The sequence below is a fragment of the Prionailurus bengalensis genome, chromosome C1 (assembly GCF_016509475.1).
Source record: "Prionailurus bengalensis isolate Pbe53 chromosome C1, Fcat_Pben_1.1_paternal_pri, whole genome shotgun sequence".
NCBI classification, from domain to species: Eukaryota; Metazoa; Chordata; class Mammalia; order Carnivora; family Felidae; genus Prionailurus; species Prionailurus bengalensis.
In genome coordinates this window covers 24,489,294-24,507,060 of record NC_057345.1, presented here as the reverse complement: position 1 = coordinate 24,507,060, position 17,767 = coordinate 24,489,294, and the positions used below count along the sequence as shown (strand labels likewise).

The window sequence follows — 17,767 nt, the reverse complement described above, 5'->3', positions numbered from 1 at the left end:
GGATGGTGGAAGTTGGGGGGAAGTCTGGGTCCTCATCTCAGACAGCTTAGACTTTGGGATGAGGCAGGGATAGGGCTCCCAACAGGCCTCTTACCAAGACAAGGAGTCAAGAGACCACTTCTGCATTCCCAACGCTTCTGCTTTTATTCGGAAAGGAAGTTGCAGCCACCGTGGTTCCAGCTGCTCTTGGTCATTTTTCTCCTCTCCTCCCCCTGTACATGTATGATTCTGGGGTCTGTCTTTAATTAACTTTAGTTAAAACGCCTGTGTGCAAATCACTTGTTAGCTGTAATAAAAGGGAAGTCTGAATGAGACCCTGTGGTTCCACGAAGATATTTCAAGGGAAAGAGAGAGAGAAGGCCAGGGAAGGTGTAGGTTAGTTTTAGGACACAAGTAAACTTAAAGTGTAAAATATATATCACCATTTTAGAAGCATGTTTTTGGGTTTGCTTTCTCCCCCTGCTTTATTGGGGAGGACTTGCCATTGCTTTTATCAAGTGCTTGCTAGCCATGGATGCCAACTAACTTCTTCGATTGAAGGCCGGAGGATCATGTCTGGTTCCAGGAGCCGCTTGAGCAGGTCCTGGCATTCGGCTGAGATGCCCAGATGAGTGGGGAAAGACACCCCCTTCTGCTGCTGCCACAGCATCTTGGGGATGTCTGTGTCGTCAAAAGGTAGGCTGGCACAGAGCATGACGTACAGGACCACGCCCATACTCCAGACGTCGCCCTTCTTGCTATCATGAGGAATACCCTGCAGCACCTCGGGGGCGGCGTAGGCTGTGCTGCCGCAGAACGTCTGGCTCAGCTCTCGACGTGACTTGGGCAACACCTTAGCGAAGCCAAAGTCAGTCAGCTTCAGGTTGAAGCCCTGCAACAAGGCGTTCTCACACTTGAGGTCCCGGTGGGCCACACCACAGCCGTGGCAGTAGCGGATGGCCTCGACCATTTGACGGAAGAGGGCCTTGGCCTGGCTCTCGGGAAGTGGCCCCCCGTTCAGCACACAGTCAAAGACGTCCCCGCCTTCAGCCAGCTCCATCACCAGGTAGATTTTCCCATCAGCAGACTCCAGCATCTCATACACCTGAATGATGTTCTTGTGGTCCAGGGTACGGACAATCTGGAGCTCCCGAGGCAGGAATCTCTGGATAAATTCTGAGGAAACAAAGAGAAAAGAGATGGGATCTCAAGTCCAGGAGGGCATAACCCTTCACTCCTGTCCCCTCCTTCCAGTTTCTCCGCCCAGCATGTCTGGGTCTTGTGCCTTGGTTCCCATTAACAGTCTTAAATGTCTAGCAACTTGGACGTTGCAAAGAATGTTCACTGCTATTATTTTTGTAGTTAATATATTATTCAAAGGAACTACTCCAGGCCATCCTCAAGGACTGTTGTAAGCCACCTGTGAGACCATGGATATCAAAGTGCTTTGGGGATTTTTAGAAAAAAACCACTGAATCTCAGTTATGAGGCCTGATTTGCCATCTCCTCACACCCCTGCCTCCTGACCCACGCTTCTTCCCATGAGCCCGGTCTTCCTTTTTCCCATCCCTAACCGCATTGGCAACAGCTCCTGCCCTCCACCAGCCCAGGCCATGGTCTCTCTGCCTGTCTCTGTCCCCCTCCTAGAACAGGGAAGGCCGGCAGGCTGGGCTTCTGGTTCTAAGGACCCTTCACTAACTGCCACTTAAATTTTGGGTTTTGGAGGGTGTGATGTTCCTGGACTCACAGCATCCTTTTGTTCCCCGCTGACCTCCACCAGAGCCACAAACTCTTGGGATTCCTTGATTGCAGACTAAAGGGGAGGTGGGGATGTTCCTTCCCACTGGTGGAAGTGTCCACCCACCTCAACCAGCCCTCCCTTTCTCCAAAGGGGCCCCAGCTCACCTTCCGGCCCTCCCATCTTGTCTATAATTTTAATTGCCACTTTTGTTTGGTGTTTTTTGGAAAATGCTTCTTTGACTTTTGAGTAGGTCCCTTCCCCAATGGTCTTGCCCAGCTGGTACCCATTGGAGAGCAGAAAGTCCTCCATGCTGTCTAGCGCCTCCTTCCTGTCACCCTCTCAGCTCATGCTGCCTCTGTGAGGCAGCTCTACTCCACCATCGCCCTTGGCCTGCTCCTTTTCCCCCCAAGGACTTCATCCGCAGCCGTCCCCACGCTAGAACATTCTCCGTCTGGGCACAGCAGCCACGGGTGGTGGGGAGGGAGAGGACCAGACATTTTAAAACTCCGGCCCAATTGTGATGTAAATGCTGTGTGACCCTTTGGCCAAAATGGGCAGAGCCCTTACCTGTCCTCACCATCACCACCACCAAATCCAGTATGGGCTAAGTCCCTGCTGCGCCCCCGGGGGCGCCCCGGGACGTCTGCGCGTCTCCAGGGATGACGGGCTCCTTTTCCTGGACGCCGCCTCGTGGCTGCTTGCCGCCGCCTCCTGCGCCCGGATCGGACTGCGGGGAACCTGCCCGACCCAGTGCCGAGGCGCCATGGCAAAGGCCCTCCAGCCCGGGCTCGCTGCGGCGCGGAGTGCCGGGCAGCCCAAGAAGGCTGGAGGTTCCCGACGGGAGGAACGGGCTCTGTGAGGTCAGCGCGCCGCGGCCCGGATCACAATGCAGCCCGCCCCCTCGACGCCCGGGCCGTGGCGCGCCGCAGACACCTGCCGGGCTCCGCCTGGACCGGAGCGTCCTCCCGCGGCCAGGGGTCGGGCAGCTGCTTCCAGCCTGGGACCGGCCTCGGCCTCCGGCAGGTGAGCAACGGCCCAGGGGGCGGGCGCGGGCAGGGGGCGCCCGGGGGCCCGGGAGCGGCCTGACCGCCACTGCCCGCGCAGAGCGCCCCGGGGCCTGGACATGAGTGCCCAGGAGCCCTCGCAGGGTCGGAGATTCCCCATTGAGGCCGGAGACTCCCCTGGCCTTGCCGCTGCCCCCGAGTCCCAGGACAGCCCGGAGCCGGTAGCCACGGAGCACAACCCGGTCAGGTGAGACCGGCGCCTTCCCGCGACCCCCTCCGCCGCCCCCGCCCTCTCCGCCGCGCGAAGCTCCCGGCGGCCCGAATCCACTTTCCCTCCCCAGGTCCCCGCCCCCGCGTCGGGGCCCCGCAGCCTCGCCGGAACCCCTTCGGCGGGGCCCGGGTGCACTCCCTGGGCGCGTTCCCAGCAGCATCGGCCGGGTTCCGCTTTCCCCAGGCCGCTTCGACGCTGCCCGGGCTGCCACTGCCTGACACTGTTGCACGTGCCCATCGACGTCTACCTGGCCATGGGCGGGAGCCCCCGGGCCCGCGCCACCTGAGGGCGCCTGCGCACGGCGGCTCCCCGGGAGCCGGGCGGGACGAGGCCCGCCGCGGGCCACCGCGCTGAGGTCGCGCGCGCCGAGCACGAGACAATGATGCACATTTTAAAATAAAAGAATGATGCACATTTTAATAAAGCACAGCATAAACTGTTCTTTCCACTCCAGGCTGGCCGTGTATGTCTATCCCGTCGATCGGCCCGCAAATTGCTCTGCCCCATCCAATGGCACCTTCCTTTCGGCTGTCTCCTCCCTTTGACCTAGCCGTAGAGGTCCGCCCTCCCAGTCCGCGCCAAGCCTTTCCCCCATTTCTTACTGGTCCTGACCCCTTCCCGGGCAACCTTACCCCCTGCCGTCGTCCTTCTCATCCCTCTCCTTGGTTCTCCATTGAAATTGGCATAGCTGTGCTGCGTTCTGGGGGTCCCGAGAAGCTCTGGACTGGAGAGGTTGGACAGACAACTTAGAATAAAGAGAATGGCCGCCCACACTAGGCCCATTTAATTCTCCCAAGATGGAATTAGATTTTGCTACCTGCTGTTCTGTGACCCTGGGCACCTCTGGCTTTGTTGGAGGGATTAGGGGCCTCCTAGGCCATCTAGAGCTTTGATTTCTCCTAGGAGAGGTGGGACCAGAAAAAGATAGGGAAAGAAATCGTTTGAAAGACTTTGATTTCTGGGAGCCTGGGTGGCTCAGTCCGTTGAGCATCGGACTTTGGCTCAGGTCACGATCCCATAGCTTGCGGGTTCTAGACTCACATCAGGCTGTGCTGACAGCTTGGAGCCTGCTTCGGATTCTGTGTCTCCTTCTCTCTCTCTGCCCCTCCCCTGCTTGTGCTCTGTGTGTCTCTCAAAAATAAATAAACATTTAAAAAAGAAGAACTCTAGGAACCACAGCAATTTTTTTTTTTTTAAGAAAGACTTTGATTTCTCATTTCTATTTTATAGGTGAGGGAACTGAGCCTTGAGAGACTTTCCCAGGGTTCCCCCAGATGATAGGTGGATAGGCTAGCACACTCCTCAGTATCCTCTGACTTAATACTCTAAAATTTACATCCATGGGGAGGGTGGGGGGAAGAGGGGGTCCATGACCCAAGGCTGCCTGGAAGTGTGACATTGAACTGAACAAGTATTTTCCACTTTCCAATTTTGTTTTAATGAGCCTGGATTATTTTAATATTGGAAGAAATATACGTAACCCAAAAGTCAGGTTCAGTCTCCTGCCCCCTGAAATCAAAGTACAAATGACTTAACACCCCTACTCCACATGGGGTAGAAGTCTCAGTCCTCCCTAGAGTACTTCAGAATTCCACAGTCACCCAAAAGGACCACCATTGCCGATCTCCACACAATTTCTCTCCCAGGCAGTCCCAAATGTAGGAGACTTATTACAAGAGAACAGGATGTCAGTATATTACACACCTGAAACTAAGTACACTGTAGGTTAACTAACTGGAATTTAAATTAAAACTTAAAAAAAATGTAAATACATTATTATTTTTTGAAATTTAATTTATTTTGAGAGAGAGAGAGCACAGATGGAACAGAGAGAGAGCGGGAGAGAGAGAATCCCAAACAGGCTCTGCACCAACCAGCACAGAACCCGATGCGGAGTTCGAAACCATGAACCATGATGAGATCATGACCTGAGCCAAAGTCGGGATGCTTAACGGACTGAGCCACCCAGGTGCCCCTAAAAAAGATATACATTAGAAAAAATAATAGTAATAAGGAGGAGAGAATGTTTGCCAAGAAAGGGTCTACTTCGAAGTGAGGACTTTAGACTTGACCATCCACTGCCTGGTCCTTCAAACACCCTAGTTCTTAAAAGCCCTTCCATGCCTCTCTTTCTCTTTCACCCACCAGGAGAATCCTTGGCTTCAGGCCACAGTGCTGGTTTCACTCTCCCCTTTATTCCTCTTCTCCTCCACCCTAAATTCCTAGAGAGCCCCCAGGGCTCTCAATACTCTCCATTAAGTGGAGTAATCCAGCTGTTTCCATCCCCAACAAACTCCAGGCAGGCCCTACTCAGCCTAACAACCCGGGCTGCGGCTCTGCAGAAAAAGGGCCTTCTTCCCTGGAAACAGTACGCCTCCTCCTTAGGAGGCCACTGTAAGTTTAGAGAGAAAAAAATTATTGGCCTCTGTATTGATAAGGTCTCTCCTTTGCAGGCAACTAAAGTTAACTTATGCCAAAAAGGAATGGATTGTTTCAAGTGGCTGGGGAAGGATATAAGCTTTCCACATACCTAAGCTTAAAGGAAGAACTGTAGGAACCAGGATGTTGGCTGGGCCCACTAGGACTGCCCCCTTTTGTTCCTCTCTAATCCCTGATTATCTCCTCTGGGCAGGAAACATGGCTGCTGCTGTTTGGAAATCTGCAATTGGAAGGGAGAGTGCTTTCTCCCAGTCTCAGTTTACCTGACCTTGGGAAGGGCAGTGACTGGCCCTTCTTAAATCACATGCACACTCCTTTGGCCAGTTACCATTATCAGGGAAATGGGAGATTATAACTGATGAGCTGGGCCAGCCATGAGCCTACCCTGGAGTTAGAAGCATGGCCGGCCAGGTGACTGAGAGCATCACCAGAAAATAATGGGCAGAGATGGAGAAAAATGCCAGGAGCAGAGAGAGCTTATGCAAAGATCAGGTATACCTGGAGGAAAAGAAGCCTGAAAAGAAGAGATAGAGAGTGGCGGGAGCCAGGGTGACAACTCCGTTCTGTGGCGTTGAGGAGCCTTGGACAGTGTGACCAGGAGTCAGGCCACCGGGTTCTAGCTCAGGCCCTGCCCCTCACTCGGCCAATACAAATCTACCAGCCAGGCCTGTGCAGGGCACTGGGGATTCAGAGTGAACTTGAAGGACACAGATACTGGCCCTTTTGGAACTCACATAGCCTAGCAGGTGGAAAGCCTCACTCAGGCAAGTCCCTTCTTCACTGGCTTAAAAAAAAAAAAAAGAAAGAAAGAAAGAAAGCGGGTGGGGAGTGCCTGGCTGGCTCGGTCACTCTTGATCTTGGGGTTGTAAGTTCAAGCCCCACGCTGAGTGTCGAGATTATTTAAATAAATAAATAAACTTTAATTTTACCAAAAAGGCACCAACGGATCTCTATGGATTTTGCCAGCCCCAAGACGCTAAATCCTTCCTATTTTCCCTTCTCCCGTCTTCTCGATCCTCCTTTCCTTTAAAAAAGATTTGCTGGGGCGCCTGGGTGGTTCAGGTCACGATCTCACTGTCCGTGGGTTCGAGCCCCGCATCGGGCTCTGTGCTGACTGCTCAGAGCCTGGAGCCTGTTTCAAATTCTGTGTCTCCCTCTCTCTCTGGCCCTCCCCCGTTCATGCTCTGTCTCTCTCTGTCTCAAAAATAAATAAATGTTAAAAAAATAAAAATAAATAAAAATAAAAAAGATTTGCTGCCAGCCACCCCTCATATATGAGTGATGCAAAGATTTCAAACACATACCTTGCAGATGGGCCAGACCCTGGGGCTGGTTAGCTCCACTCGGTGGAGGGAACTTCTCTGGGAAAGGCCTGGAGGCAGGAAAGCAGACAGTGAGTTCCAGGAAGTCAGTTCAGTCAGCTTCTAGCAACACCTACCTCTCTGGGCTACACCAGGTGCTAAGAACCAGGCTTGATTCTGACAGATTCCTGGCCCTTGCAGAGTTCAGAATTCAGGGGATCCAGTGATGAGTTAACAGAAGACAAGCTGGATCAAGGAGGCCTTGAATTTGAGCTTTTTTTCTGTAGCTGACAAGGGAGCATGACAGGTTCCATCCTGAGTCACTTCCCTCTCCTATTTCTCTTCTTTTCCATCCTGTTCTCTGTTTCTTCCTCCCTGACCTCCCTGCCCCGCCTCCCACCCCGCCGCCTCCAGAAAAGCCACTGGCCTAAATTCTAGTCTTAGAGTTGAGTCTTGGCTCTGCCATTTACTAGCTGTGCAAACTTAGGCTAGTTACTTAGCCTTTCAGAGTCTCCATTTCCAAATCTGTAAAATGGGGTGACACCTGCTGGAAGGTTTCACGCATGTACAGCACCAGGCAGGAACCTCTGGCACAGGTAGCACTTGAGCAAGAGAGGCTGCTGCTGCTGCTGCTGCTGCTGCCCCTACCTCTGGCTCCAAGGGGCAGCAGAGAGCCAAGCCAGTCATGTCCCCAGGGGCTGGGCCATGTCCAGCCTTGGAGAGGACTGGGGAATCCCTTTTCGCTTTCCTCTGCCAACTTCCCAGCAGTTCTGCTCATGAACTTAGGAACTTGGTCGGGGGACATTTCCAGGGGAATCCCCAGGTGGAAAAGGGAGAGCTGCCTCCTTCACCCTCGAGGGTAAAGCCGTCCCTAGACCCCAAAGCAGGACCCCGAGAGATTCCAACTTTATTCTCTGGGCCCAAGGAATAGGGAGGCATCTGGGGAAAGGGGCATGCTCGAATCACTGCTTCCCCTGACTCGCCTCTCAGGCGCCCTATTAGCTAGCCCCTCCCTAAAGGAACCCCTTTTAGAAGGAGGGGGCGAAGTACAGATGGACCCCCAGGTTACCATGGAGATGGCAGGGAAAAGGTTGCTGTATCGTCATGGCAACAATTGACGTCAGTACTACCATTTCCCGTTGCTTGATATGGGGGGGAGGGGGGCAGCCACCCCAACCACAAGCAAATACCCCACAAAGCCTCCTCCCCTTACTGAGCCGATCAACCAGGGGGTCGACAGGCTTAATATAGCACAGAGTTAAAAGCAGTGTCTGATGTCAGTCAAACTTTGGTTCAAATCCTCATTCTGCCTCTGTTAGCTGTGGGAATTTGAGCAAGTTCCTTAAGCTCTGGAAGTCTCATTGTACAAGGGGGATGAAGGAGTTATGTGCCTCCAAGGGTTACTGTGAGGACTGCATGGGATCACGCAGGTAATGGGCATTCGGCCAGCTCGTGGTTGGTGCACCCTGACATTAGGGGCTGTTGAGTCTCAGGTACCCATTAATGGATGTGGCACTTCAGATATAGAAGCACAGCCCCTAGAGAGCCTAGAGAGGATTTCCGAGGACTGGGCCCCTGCGTCCGAGCACCTCAGCATTGGGGGGTCTCAAGGTGGAGCAGAGACAGTGGAATTTCCAGACTCTGAGGAAACCCCAGATGCCACTTTCCTGAAACCCCATCACATCCGGGCTCTGACCCAACTTCCCCTTTCTCCTCCCCTCTGCCTCCTCCGAGGCCTTCTCAGCAGCCTTCTACCTCTTGGGCCTCGATCTGGTCTTCGAGAGAAAAGGACGGACGAAGGCACATGGAAAGCACTAGACACGCCTCAGCAATTCACATAACGTTCTTCCCACCTTTCAGCACGCTGTTCCTTCTGCCTGGAATAGCCTCCCTCCCAACCCCACTTACCCTTCAGACATCCGCCAATTGTCACTTCTCAAGGAAGCCTCCTCTGACCACCTGTCCTTCTCCTCTCATAGCACCTGCTTATCTGTTCCTTGATGCCTGACGAATGTCTGTTTTCCCCCATCACACTGTGGACTCACTGAGGGCAGGGGCGGTGTCGTGTTCATCCTGACATCCCAGGGGCCTAGAATGGCCAGGCTCAGGAGTTTGTAGGATGTCTGCAGATTAGACTAGCTAGTGAATGCTCGGTAAGTCCATAGGGGAGAGGCCCCAGTGCTGTACGGAGAAGGAACAGAACCAGCTAGGAGACCCAGAATGGTTCCCCCAGTGAATCTCAGATGAGCAGCAGTTACCCAGGCAAGGACATGGAGGTGGGAAATGTCCTTGGCACTGTGATTGGTGCATGCCAAGGGTGAGCTTGGTGCTGAAGACACTGTCCAGAGGGACGTACTCATGTTTTGGAAATACAACGCTGGCTGCTTTGTGGGGAACAGGCCACATAAAGGGATAGAGAGTAGCAACAGGGAGACGAGTCAGGAGGCTGCCGTGTCCTCCCAGGTGAAAGGCAACGGTGTTGGACCAGGCATTCATTAGCAATGGAAATAGAAGCAATGGGATTTTTTAAATGCGAGGGCCCCCGGGGGGCTCAGTCATTAGGCACCTGACTCTTGACTTCAGCTCAGGTCATGATCTCACAGTTTGTGAGTTCGAGCCCATCAGGGTCTGCACTGACAGCCTGCTCAAGATTCTCTCCTTTCTCAAAATAAATACATAAGCTTGAACATAAAATAAAATGTTCTGGAGAGGACAGGATTTCATAGCTGCTTAAATATGAAAGAGAGAAGAGCCTAGAAAAAAAGCCCCAGATTTTTGGTCCTGGCGACCAAGAAAATGGCCAAGCTAAGGAACATAGGAGGGAAGGCAGGTATGGGGCATGTTTCCTGCGAGGTGGGGCACCTGGGGGGAGGGGGAGGGGGAGAGGGAAGGGATGTCCAGGAGACAGGTGTAGGGCCGAGAAGACAGATCAGAGCTGAAAGAGAGAAGTGAGTCTCTGACATGGGTGGACACCCAAGGCATGGGAACCAATGAGATCCCCTTGGGACCTGATTAGGCAGTAAGCAAAGGATGAGAAATTTGCCATGTGGCAGCAACCAGTAAGACGGCAAGAAAATCAAGAGTGCACAGTGTCCAGAAAAACAAGAACACGAAAGTATTTCAAGTAGGAGGGAGTATTTGTATTGAAGTCAGCCACTGCTAAAGGGTCAAGTCAGATAAAGACTCACGAGCATCCCTCGAATTTAGCAACAAGAAAGTCAGTGGTGACCTTGACGAGCGAGCGTTCCTGGGGAATGGTGGGGGAGGAAGCCAGATTGCAGGGGCTGAGTGAGGAAGTGGAAACAGCGTGTGTACACAACTCTTTCAAGAATGTTGGCTGTGAAGGGGCGCTGGAGAAGGACATGGGGTTGAAGGAGGGCTTTCTTCTTTTTCAAAGATAGGAAAGACTAGAGCCTGTTTGTTTGCTGCTGGGAAGGAGCCATCAGGGAGGGAGAGGTTGGAGATGGAGAAAAGAGGAAGGGATAAAGGCAGGGAAGATTCCCTAAGGGAGGAAAAATCCCCAAATATGGCTGCACAGTTGGGGGGCAAGTCAGGGCCTGTACTGGGCCCTGGGGGCTCGGAACAGCTGCCCACTCTCCCCAGCAGCCAGTGTGAGTCACTGGGGGGGAAATAGCCCAAACTGGCAGTGTGGGAAAGGGAGCTGGGCCAGCACGTTCCTCAGGATCCCCAGGGGGTCGGGGAGCAGGGCCCAGCCTGGGCTCTGAGCCCTGAACCCCATGCTCTGACCAGAACAAGGGCACAGAGGAGCTGCCTCACCCTTTGGAGGGGCAGGCAGAGTAGTATGAGGCCTGGGTTTTTCTTTTGGCTTTTTTTCTGCCACCCTCTGAACCTCAGTTTCCCCTCCCAAAAAGAGTGTGTTAGACCAGATCGAGAGCTTTTAACTTTTTGGGGGGAGGCGGGGGGTGGGGGGGGGGGAGATGCTGTCACAGATCCTTTCTAAATTCTTCCCAGAAATATATGTGTATTTGGAACTTTGAGACAGTTTAGGGGGTCCTGGATCCCCAGAAGTTCATTCATAGAATGTCTCCAGATAAGAACCCTGAACTAGTGTTGGTTGAGGAGGCTTCTGCCTCTGATATTTGAAAGTGCCCTGGAGCAAGGGAAAAGGCTCTCATAAGGGTCATGGGAGGCAGAGGTAGAGGACTCAAGCCTGGGAGCAGGGCCACGTTTTGAGGTGCGGGTTCTGCCTGAGCATGCCATCAGGGGTCTGCCTGGGTGGCATGGGCACAGTTTAGCTGGCAGCTGACCTTACTGCCATCCGCCCCCTCTTGCTGCTTCTGCCCTTCTGTCCTCGGTCCTGGGGGGGATGGGGTGGGGAGGAGAGTCTCGGGAGATCCTGGGTATCTGGTGCCTGGCCCCCTCCCACCAAAGCAGCTGGTGAAGTCAGACCATAGACCAGACCCCACCCGCCCGAGGGGGCTGGTGCTGCCCCCACCCTGCTCTGCCAGCTGACGCCTCCTGCTAAAAACAGCCGTCCCGGGGGGACTATGGGCTTTCAGGCCTCCCCCTCCACCCCCGGCAGGTATTTAAGAGGCCGAAGCAGGGCCAGGCGGGCTGGACGCCATGCTATTCACCGAGACTGCCTACTTCGTAGTGAATTTTCTTCTGTCCCGGTGAGGGGGCCCCGGGGAGGGCGCTGGCGGGATAAAGGGGTCTGGTCCCGCAGCCGGGGGAGGAGGCGTCCAGGCCTGAGTGCCCCCATGCAACCCCTCCAATGTCCTTCCCCGTCCCTCTAAAGTGTCGACCAAGAGTGACCCTGACCCACGCCCCGCCGCGTCTGATCCGAGGCGGCTCCCTTCTCCTCGCCCGTAGTGCTCTGGGGTGACTGCTGCCCCGTTTCCCCCCGCAGACGGCCCCGGGCCACGCCCCCGCACCGCCTGGACCAGGAGTTGTGTTTCTGGGGCTGCCGGGGCCCGGCCTTGCCGGCGCCTGCCTCCCGCCGCAGCCTGGGCGACTACTGGCTGAGCCCGCAGCGTCGCCGCCCGCCGGGCGCCGCCTGGCGCTGGCCAGCGCGGAACCTGCTGCTGCTGCCGGGGGCCACCGGCCTGGCAGACGTACCCTCGGCGCGCTGGCCCAGCTGCTACAGCGCGCGCCCGCGCCTCACGTGAGCGCGCGGGGCGGGGCCGAGGCCCTGGAGGGATGGGGCGGGGGCGGGGGGCGGGGGGCGGGTGGGAGGTGGGGCCTGAGCGAAGGAGCGGATCCCCAGGGCCCAGGGCCTGTCAGGGGTTGGATAGGCTGGGCTTGACGGTGCCTGGGAGCGGGAGGAGGGGGCGGCACTGAGTCGGAAGGGCGGGGCCTGAGGCTGCTGAGAGCCGGGGGAAGGGGCGGGGCTATGCGGAATGGGTGTAGACCCGGAGGGAGGCGGAGCCTTGCCCCTATCCTGTCTGTCCAATTTTCCCTCCCTCCAGATGGAAGCACCGATGGCAGAATATTAACTATCAATTTCTGGGCAAGAGGAAGAGACATCTAGTTCCCCTGCGCCCGTGAGAGCCGGTGAGGGGCGGGGCCAAGAGAGGGCGCGGCCGATAGGGGCGGGACCCCTGGGGAAAGCGGTTCCAGAGGCGGGGCCTAGCGGTGAGGTGGGGGAAGAGCAAGGTGTGAGCACCTAGTGGGTCCCCAGCAGCGGCTCCCTCCCAGGCTCCAGGACCTGGAGGGGTTGAGCCACGATGCGAAGGTCCCCTAGGGCGGCTGTGGGACTCTGCGGGGTTACCCATCCGTTCCTTTCTCTACCACAAACAGTTATTTTTAAAAGATTGACGGATCTGGGGCCCCTGGCTGGCTCAGTCACTGGAGTGTGTGACTCTTGATCTCTGGGTTCCAGCCCCACACTGGGTATAGAGGTTACTTAAATATATATATATACATATATATATATTTACTTATATATGTATTTATGTAAAAAAAATATATATATATACAGAATCTAAAAGGTTGATGGATTTGACTATTAAAATTTCTGTTCATCAAAAGGCACCTAAAAATGTAAAATAGGCAGGGGCGCCTGCGTGGCTCTGTCGGTTGCGCGTGGGTCTCTTGATTTCTGCTCCAGTCATGATCTCTATGTTCAGTGAGATCGAACCCTGTGTCCGTCTCTGCACTGACAGCGTGGAGCCAGTTGGAGTTTCTCTCTCCCTCTCTCTCTCTCTCTCTCTCTCTGCCCTTCACCTGCTCACTTTCTCTCTCTCAAAATAAATAAACTTAATTTTTTTAATGTTTATTTGTTTTTGAGAGAGAGGGAGCATGAGTAAGGGAGGGACAGAGAGAGAGGCGGCACAGAGGATCCAAAGCAGGCTCTGTGCTGACTGCAGCTAGCCCGATGTGGGGCTCGAACTCAGAACAGCGGGTTTATGACCTGAGCCGGAGTCGGAGTCGGGCACTTAACCAACTGAGCCACCCAGGCACCGCTCAAAATAAATTAATTTAAAAAAGGGTAAAATACACCGAGGGGCACCTGACTGGCTCAGTCAGCAGAGTATGCAACTCTTGATCTCGAGCTCATGAATTGGACTCCCACGTTAGGCATAGACACTACTTGAAAACAATAGTAATAATAATAAAGGTAAAACAGCATTCCAAACAAGTCTCCTGCCTAGCAACCTAAGAGAAAGGAAAGCTCTGGTTGCCTTGAAGGCACCATCCTGGCAGTCATCCTATGATGCGCATCTCTGAATATCTGTGTCCACCGCTGAGCGTGGTTCCGTTTCTCTGGGTACCCATCTCTGATCTCTATGTCCATTCATTTATTCAACAAATACTTATCAAGGGCCTATTTTAGTTTGTGCCAGGTTTATATTCCGAGTCATCGGGTAAAAGGAACTACTGAAGTCCCTGCCCTCATGGGGTTTACATTCTGGTTAGACAGACCGACAATAAAAAGAAGTCAGAGATAAACAGTGTGCTGTGCTTGAGAAGAACAAGCTGGGCCAGCTGCTTTATATGGAATGAGCAGGGACTTTGTCTTATCTAGAACAGTGCCTGACTCATAATTGGGGCTCAGTAAATGGTTTTTTGTTTTTATTTTTGTTTTGTTTTTTGGGGGGCTCGGTAAATGTTGAATGAATGCATGGGTTGGTCTGAGAAGGTAACTCTCAATCAAGGTGTAAAGGATGAGGGTCAGCCACTCCAGACCCTGGGAAGAGTGTTCTGAGCAGAGGGAACAGCCTACGTTCAGTGGGTGGCCCCTTGCCTCTGGCTGTCTGCCCTGGAGTCTCCCTGTTTGCTGTGTCTCTGTTTCTCTTTGCTGTCTCCGTGATCTTGGGAATCGAAGGGCAGGTTTAAACAGCGGCCCTCCAGGGTCTCTGGAAGTGAGGTCACTGCCGATCTGATTCACCCCCTGGACTCTGACCTAACTAGCCTGGCCTGGCCATTCCCCGTGGAAGCAGGCCCTCCCCGTGGCCGCCTGAGTCCCACAGCCTCTGGCTCCTTCCCAGAGTAGCATCCTGTAACCCGGCAGGAAGTCCCTCATGCTATCTAACCACAGTCCTGCCAAGGGAGCCCCGGCCCTTCCTCTCATTCTGCCTTGCAGGCAGGGGAGTCCTGCCTGGACAGAGAACCCAGTAAAGACCTAACACAGTGGGAATAATACCCTCCTGCAGCCCAGGGAGGCGAACCTCAGAGGGGCCGAGTGATAACTCATCTCAGAAGCCTCTGCCACAGCCATTTTTCTCACTGAGTCCTCCAACACCCCATTTTACAGACGGAAATTCCGGCAGGCCCAGAGAGGAAAACGGGGCAGAACTGGGACCAGAACCCAGATCTCTTGTCAAAATAGTAATAATCGTAACAACAAATCCGTATTGCTCATTTACTCTCTGCCAGGTACTATGCTGAAACTTGGCGTGAGCTTTCTTTTTTAAGGCTTTTCACAAACCTACAAGGCGGATACCATTATTATTTCCATTATCCTCAGAGGAGGAGACTGAGGCTCAGAGCCGTCACGTGACTTGCCCAAGGACACCCAGAGAGTTGGTGGCAGAGCTGCGTGTGACACCAGGCAGTGTGGAGTGGCCAGGTACGCACCCTGTGCCCCGGGGCCCCAGAGGAGTGTCACGGATGTCTGTTTTCCAGGGATCTGGGGAGACAGGCTTCAGGTTCATCACATGATTGTCCCAAGGCTGACTGGTGCCGAGCCACGATGAGCAGGAAGATGTCCTGGGAACAATGCACAGTCCCATGTCCCTCTCTGTGCGTGAAGTTTCTCTACGTTTGCCTTCTCCCCTGGGATCTCCATGTTTCTGCCCCTCACTGCCCAAATAAAGCAGTTTTCACCTCTCTCTGGCTCTCTCTACTTTGGGCATGATCATTTCAGTTCTCCCCACCCACACACACTGAATTAGACTGAACCCACAGGGCTGGGAGGGCCTCTGCGGTCACTCCTGACCCTTCCCCTGCCCCCAGATCCCCCCCGAGCCCCCTCCGTGGCACAGACTAGATGAACCAGACCTGGCTCCTGTTGTCCAGACTCTCACAGTGCCATAGCTAGAGAAAGACAGACACATATGCCAGCTCAGTAAAGTGCTGCAGGAGAGTGATATTAGTTTGTCTGGGGCACAGTGAGTCCTCCGATGGATCGGGAAAGACTTCAGGATGGCTTCCTCGAGCTAAATCTTACAGGTAGGCAGGCACTGGGTAGGCACACACAGGGAACAGCACTCCAGGCAGAGTGGGCAGCACAGAGGAAGTTTCCTTCATATACAGACTGAAATGGTCATCCTGCTGAGGGAACTGTGAGACTGGCAGCCGGTGGGCTCAGCCTAAAATGAGGCTAACTGGGCCTGGAGCGTCAAAGACCTTGAACGCCAAGACAAAGGGGTTGGACATTCTCCAGGAGGAGGTTGAGAGCCAAGGACAGGTTTAAAGCAAAGGAGGGACATGGTTGCCTCATGGCATCTCCAGGTCTAGACCCCCCCTCCCTGAGTCTCAGGGTAGTGAGAATGAGTAGTCTCTGGTGAATGAGTAGTCTCTGACCCTCAACTAGGTCCAAGGCCTCAGGGCACCTGTCCCTGTGCTTCCCCTCACACACTCTCCTGGCTCCTACCTGAGACTGAGGCCAAGAGTGGATCCTGCCCGGCCTCAGAGGGTGCTGATGGCTGGAGGAGGGAGTCTTTGGGCTGCTATCCTAACTCATCCACTCACGGTCAACAGCAGCTCCCTTCCCAACCCCATGAGACCCACATATGGCCCATCCCATGCCCTTGGTGGGGGCCTCAGTCATGTAAACAGGTAACTACAGGGCAGCCCCACTCTAGCTCCCCAAAGGAGCAGGCTCCTAGAACCATCTCCCTTCCTCCTCCAGCCCCTCTCCCTCCACATGGGACCCAGTCCCGGTCTCTAGTGCTCCCTGCTCCCTGACTGTCTCTGGATATTGTCTTCTCCTCCTGCCCTCTGGCCTCACCTAGTTCCGGCCACTATCACTTTCATCTGGATCAGTCTCTTCCTGGTTTTCTCACCAACAACTCTATCCCATCTACACTACCAGAGTCTGTTTTCCTGTTTTGTATGTCCTTGTGGGTCATCCAGGTTGATCTCCAGGGGTAGCTGGAGTTCTGGAGAGATCTAGGCTAGAGACAGAGATTTCAGTCATCAGCATATAGACTTTCTCTCTCTTTCTCTTTCTCTCTCTCTCTCTCTCTCTCTCTCTCTCTCACCCACCCACCCACCCACACACACACACACACACACATTTCTGTCTAGACCCATGGATCCTAATGACATCCCAAAGTCACCTCGCCTCAACCTGTCCCAAACTGACCTCTCTGTTCCCAAGCGTACCCACTGCTCCTCCTCTAAGCTTCCATGGACCGCTTGGCACCTCCTTCCCCTCATTTGTCCAAGCTGGACCTTCAGGGCCATGCTCCGTCCTTCCTCCTCAGGGGCTCACTCTCTCAATTCTTAGTCCTTCCCTAAGTCCCGCCCTTTTGCCCCCTGAACGCCACCCATACCTCTCTCCCTCTATCTTCCTCCACCCTCTAGCAGCATTTGACATGGGGGGTCACTCACTGCTTTTGGAAACCATTGTTTCCCTCAGCATTCAGGACACCCCTGCTCCTGGACCTCGTCCTTTCTCACTGACCATCAGCTGAATGTCCCTGCCAGCTCCCCTCCCAGAGTCTAAATGTTGGTGAGTCTCTGGAGTTGTCTTCTTGAGCCACTCCTCTCTGGTGAATCGTGTGCCTTCAAATTTGGGACACCCCCAAATTCTTAAGTGTAGGCTCATGGACCCATTAACTGCTAGCCTGATGTCTCCATGGGGACTCTAATGGGCATCTCAAACATTAACTCCAAGGCTACACTCGTAAGCCCTAGCACTGAGAACGGGCCCAGCTCTGGAAATGCTGGCGTTGGCTGACACTGCCCAGGCCCCCACTGGCTCTTGCCTGGGTGACTGTAACCACCCAGTGCTTCCCTGCTGCACGGCAGGGAGGACCATCCAAGCAGAGCGACTGCCTGCGTAAAGGCAGGAAGGAGAGCAGGGTTATGGCTCGGAGGAAAGTCCAGAGTGCACCATGGGCATCAGATAGCGAAGACCTTACGTGTAAGGTGTAGACATCCCGAGGGCAGTAGGAAGCCACAGAAAGGGTTTAAAGCCAAAGGGACATACTTGATTTGACATTTCTTTCAGTCCTTCGTGCCTTCCTTCACACATCTACTCCATCAACCAATAAATATTTACTGAGCAGCCTCTTGGAAAGTGACCCGGAGACAGAAGAGAACAGCCAGAGAGGCTGGACTTGGGACAGAGACACAAACAAGGAGCTGATGAAATGCTGTAGGCCCAGGCACAGGTGAGAAGGACCACAGCTGTGGGGGTGGAGGAGAGCGGATGATGACCTGAGGTGGGAGGCTGGGTTCCTGGCTTGGGCAACAGAGTAGGGGGACCCTCGGCCCACAGGGGCTCTATTCCATAGGGTATGTGGTGGGGAGAGCCCTCTCTTCCTCCTGCGGAACATGGAAGTCCTCAGGAGTGGTTTGATCTGGGTTTCTGGGCTTTAAGAGAAGAGTAAAAATTCAG

At 54.2% G+C, this 17,767-nt stretch overlaps 2 protein-coding genes across 2 annotated transcripts; one reads left to right on the top strand and one right to left on the bottom strand.

Annotated features, from left to right (window-relative positions):
• Positions 1 to 433: 433 nt before the first annotated feature.
• TSSK3 (testis specific serine kinase 3) lies at positions 434 to 2,029 on the bottom strand. Its single transcript, XM_043574409.1, has 2 exons — positions 1,885 to 2,029; positions 434 to 1,155 (listed from the first exon to the last, which is right to left on the bottom strand). The coding sequence occupies exons 1-2, from the start codon at positions 2,027 to 2,029 to the stop codon at positions 494 to 496; spliced, it is 807 nt and encodes a 268-aa protein (XP_043430344.1). The 3' UTR covers positions 434 to 493.
• A 102-nt stretch (positions 2,030 to 2,131) lies between these two features.
• FAM229A (family with sequence similarity 229 member A) lies at positions 2,132 to 3,443 on the top strand. The gene is made up of 3 exons (XM_043574410.1): positions 2,132 to 2,743; positions 2,825 to 2,971; positions 3,179 to 3,443. Exons 1-3 carry the CDS (start codon positions 2,607 to 2,609, stop codon positions 3,279 to 3,281), a joined length of 387 nt encoding a protein of 128 aa, XP_043430345.1. The 5' UTR covers positions 2,132 to 2,606; the 3' UTR covers positions 3,282 to 3,443.
• Positions 3,444 to 17,767: the final 14,324 nt, after the last annotated feature.

What these genes read in the sequence shown, in the direction of transcription:
- TSSK3 (XM_043574409.1), bottom strand. Translation starts at nt 2,029, where the DNA reads ATGGAGGACTTTCTGCTCTCCAATGGGTACCAGCTGGGCAAGACCATT. An exon ending in CAAGATGGGAGGGCCGGAAG is followed by an intron (nt 1,156 to 1,884) that starts GTGAGCTGGGGC and finishes TTGTTTCCTCAG; the next exon opens with AATTTATCCAGAGATTCCTG.
- FAM229A (XM_043574410.1), top strand. Translation starts at nt 2,607, where the DNA reads ATGCAGCCCGCCCCCTCGACGCCCGGGCCGTGGCGCGCCGCAGACACC. An exon ending in CCGGCCTCGGCCTCCGGCAG is followed by an intron (nt 2,744 to 2,824) that starts GTGAGCAACGGC and finishes CTGCCCGCGCAG; the next exon opens with AGCGCCCCGGGGCCTGGACA. An exon ending in ACGGAGCACAACCCGGTCAG is followed by an intron (nt 2,972 to 3,178) that starts GTGAGACCGGCG and finishes CGCTTTCCCCAG; the next exon opens with GCCGCTTCGACGCTGCCCGG.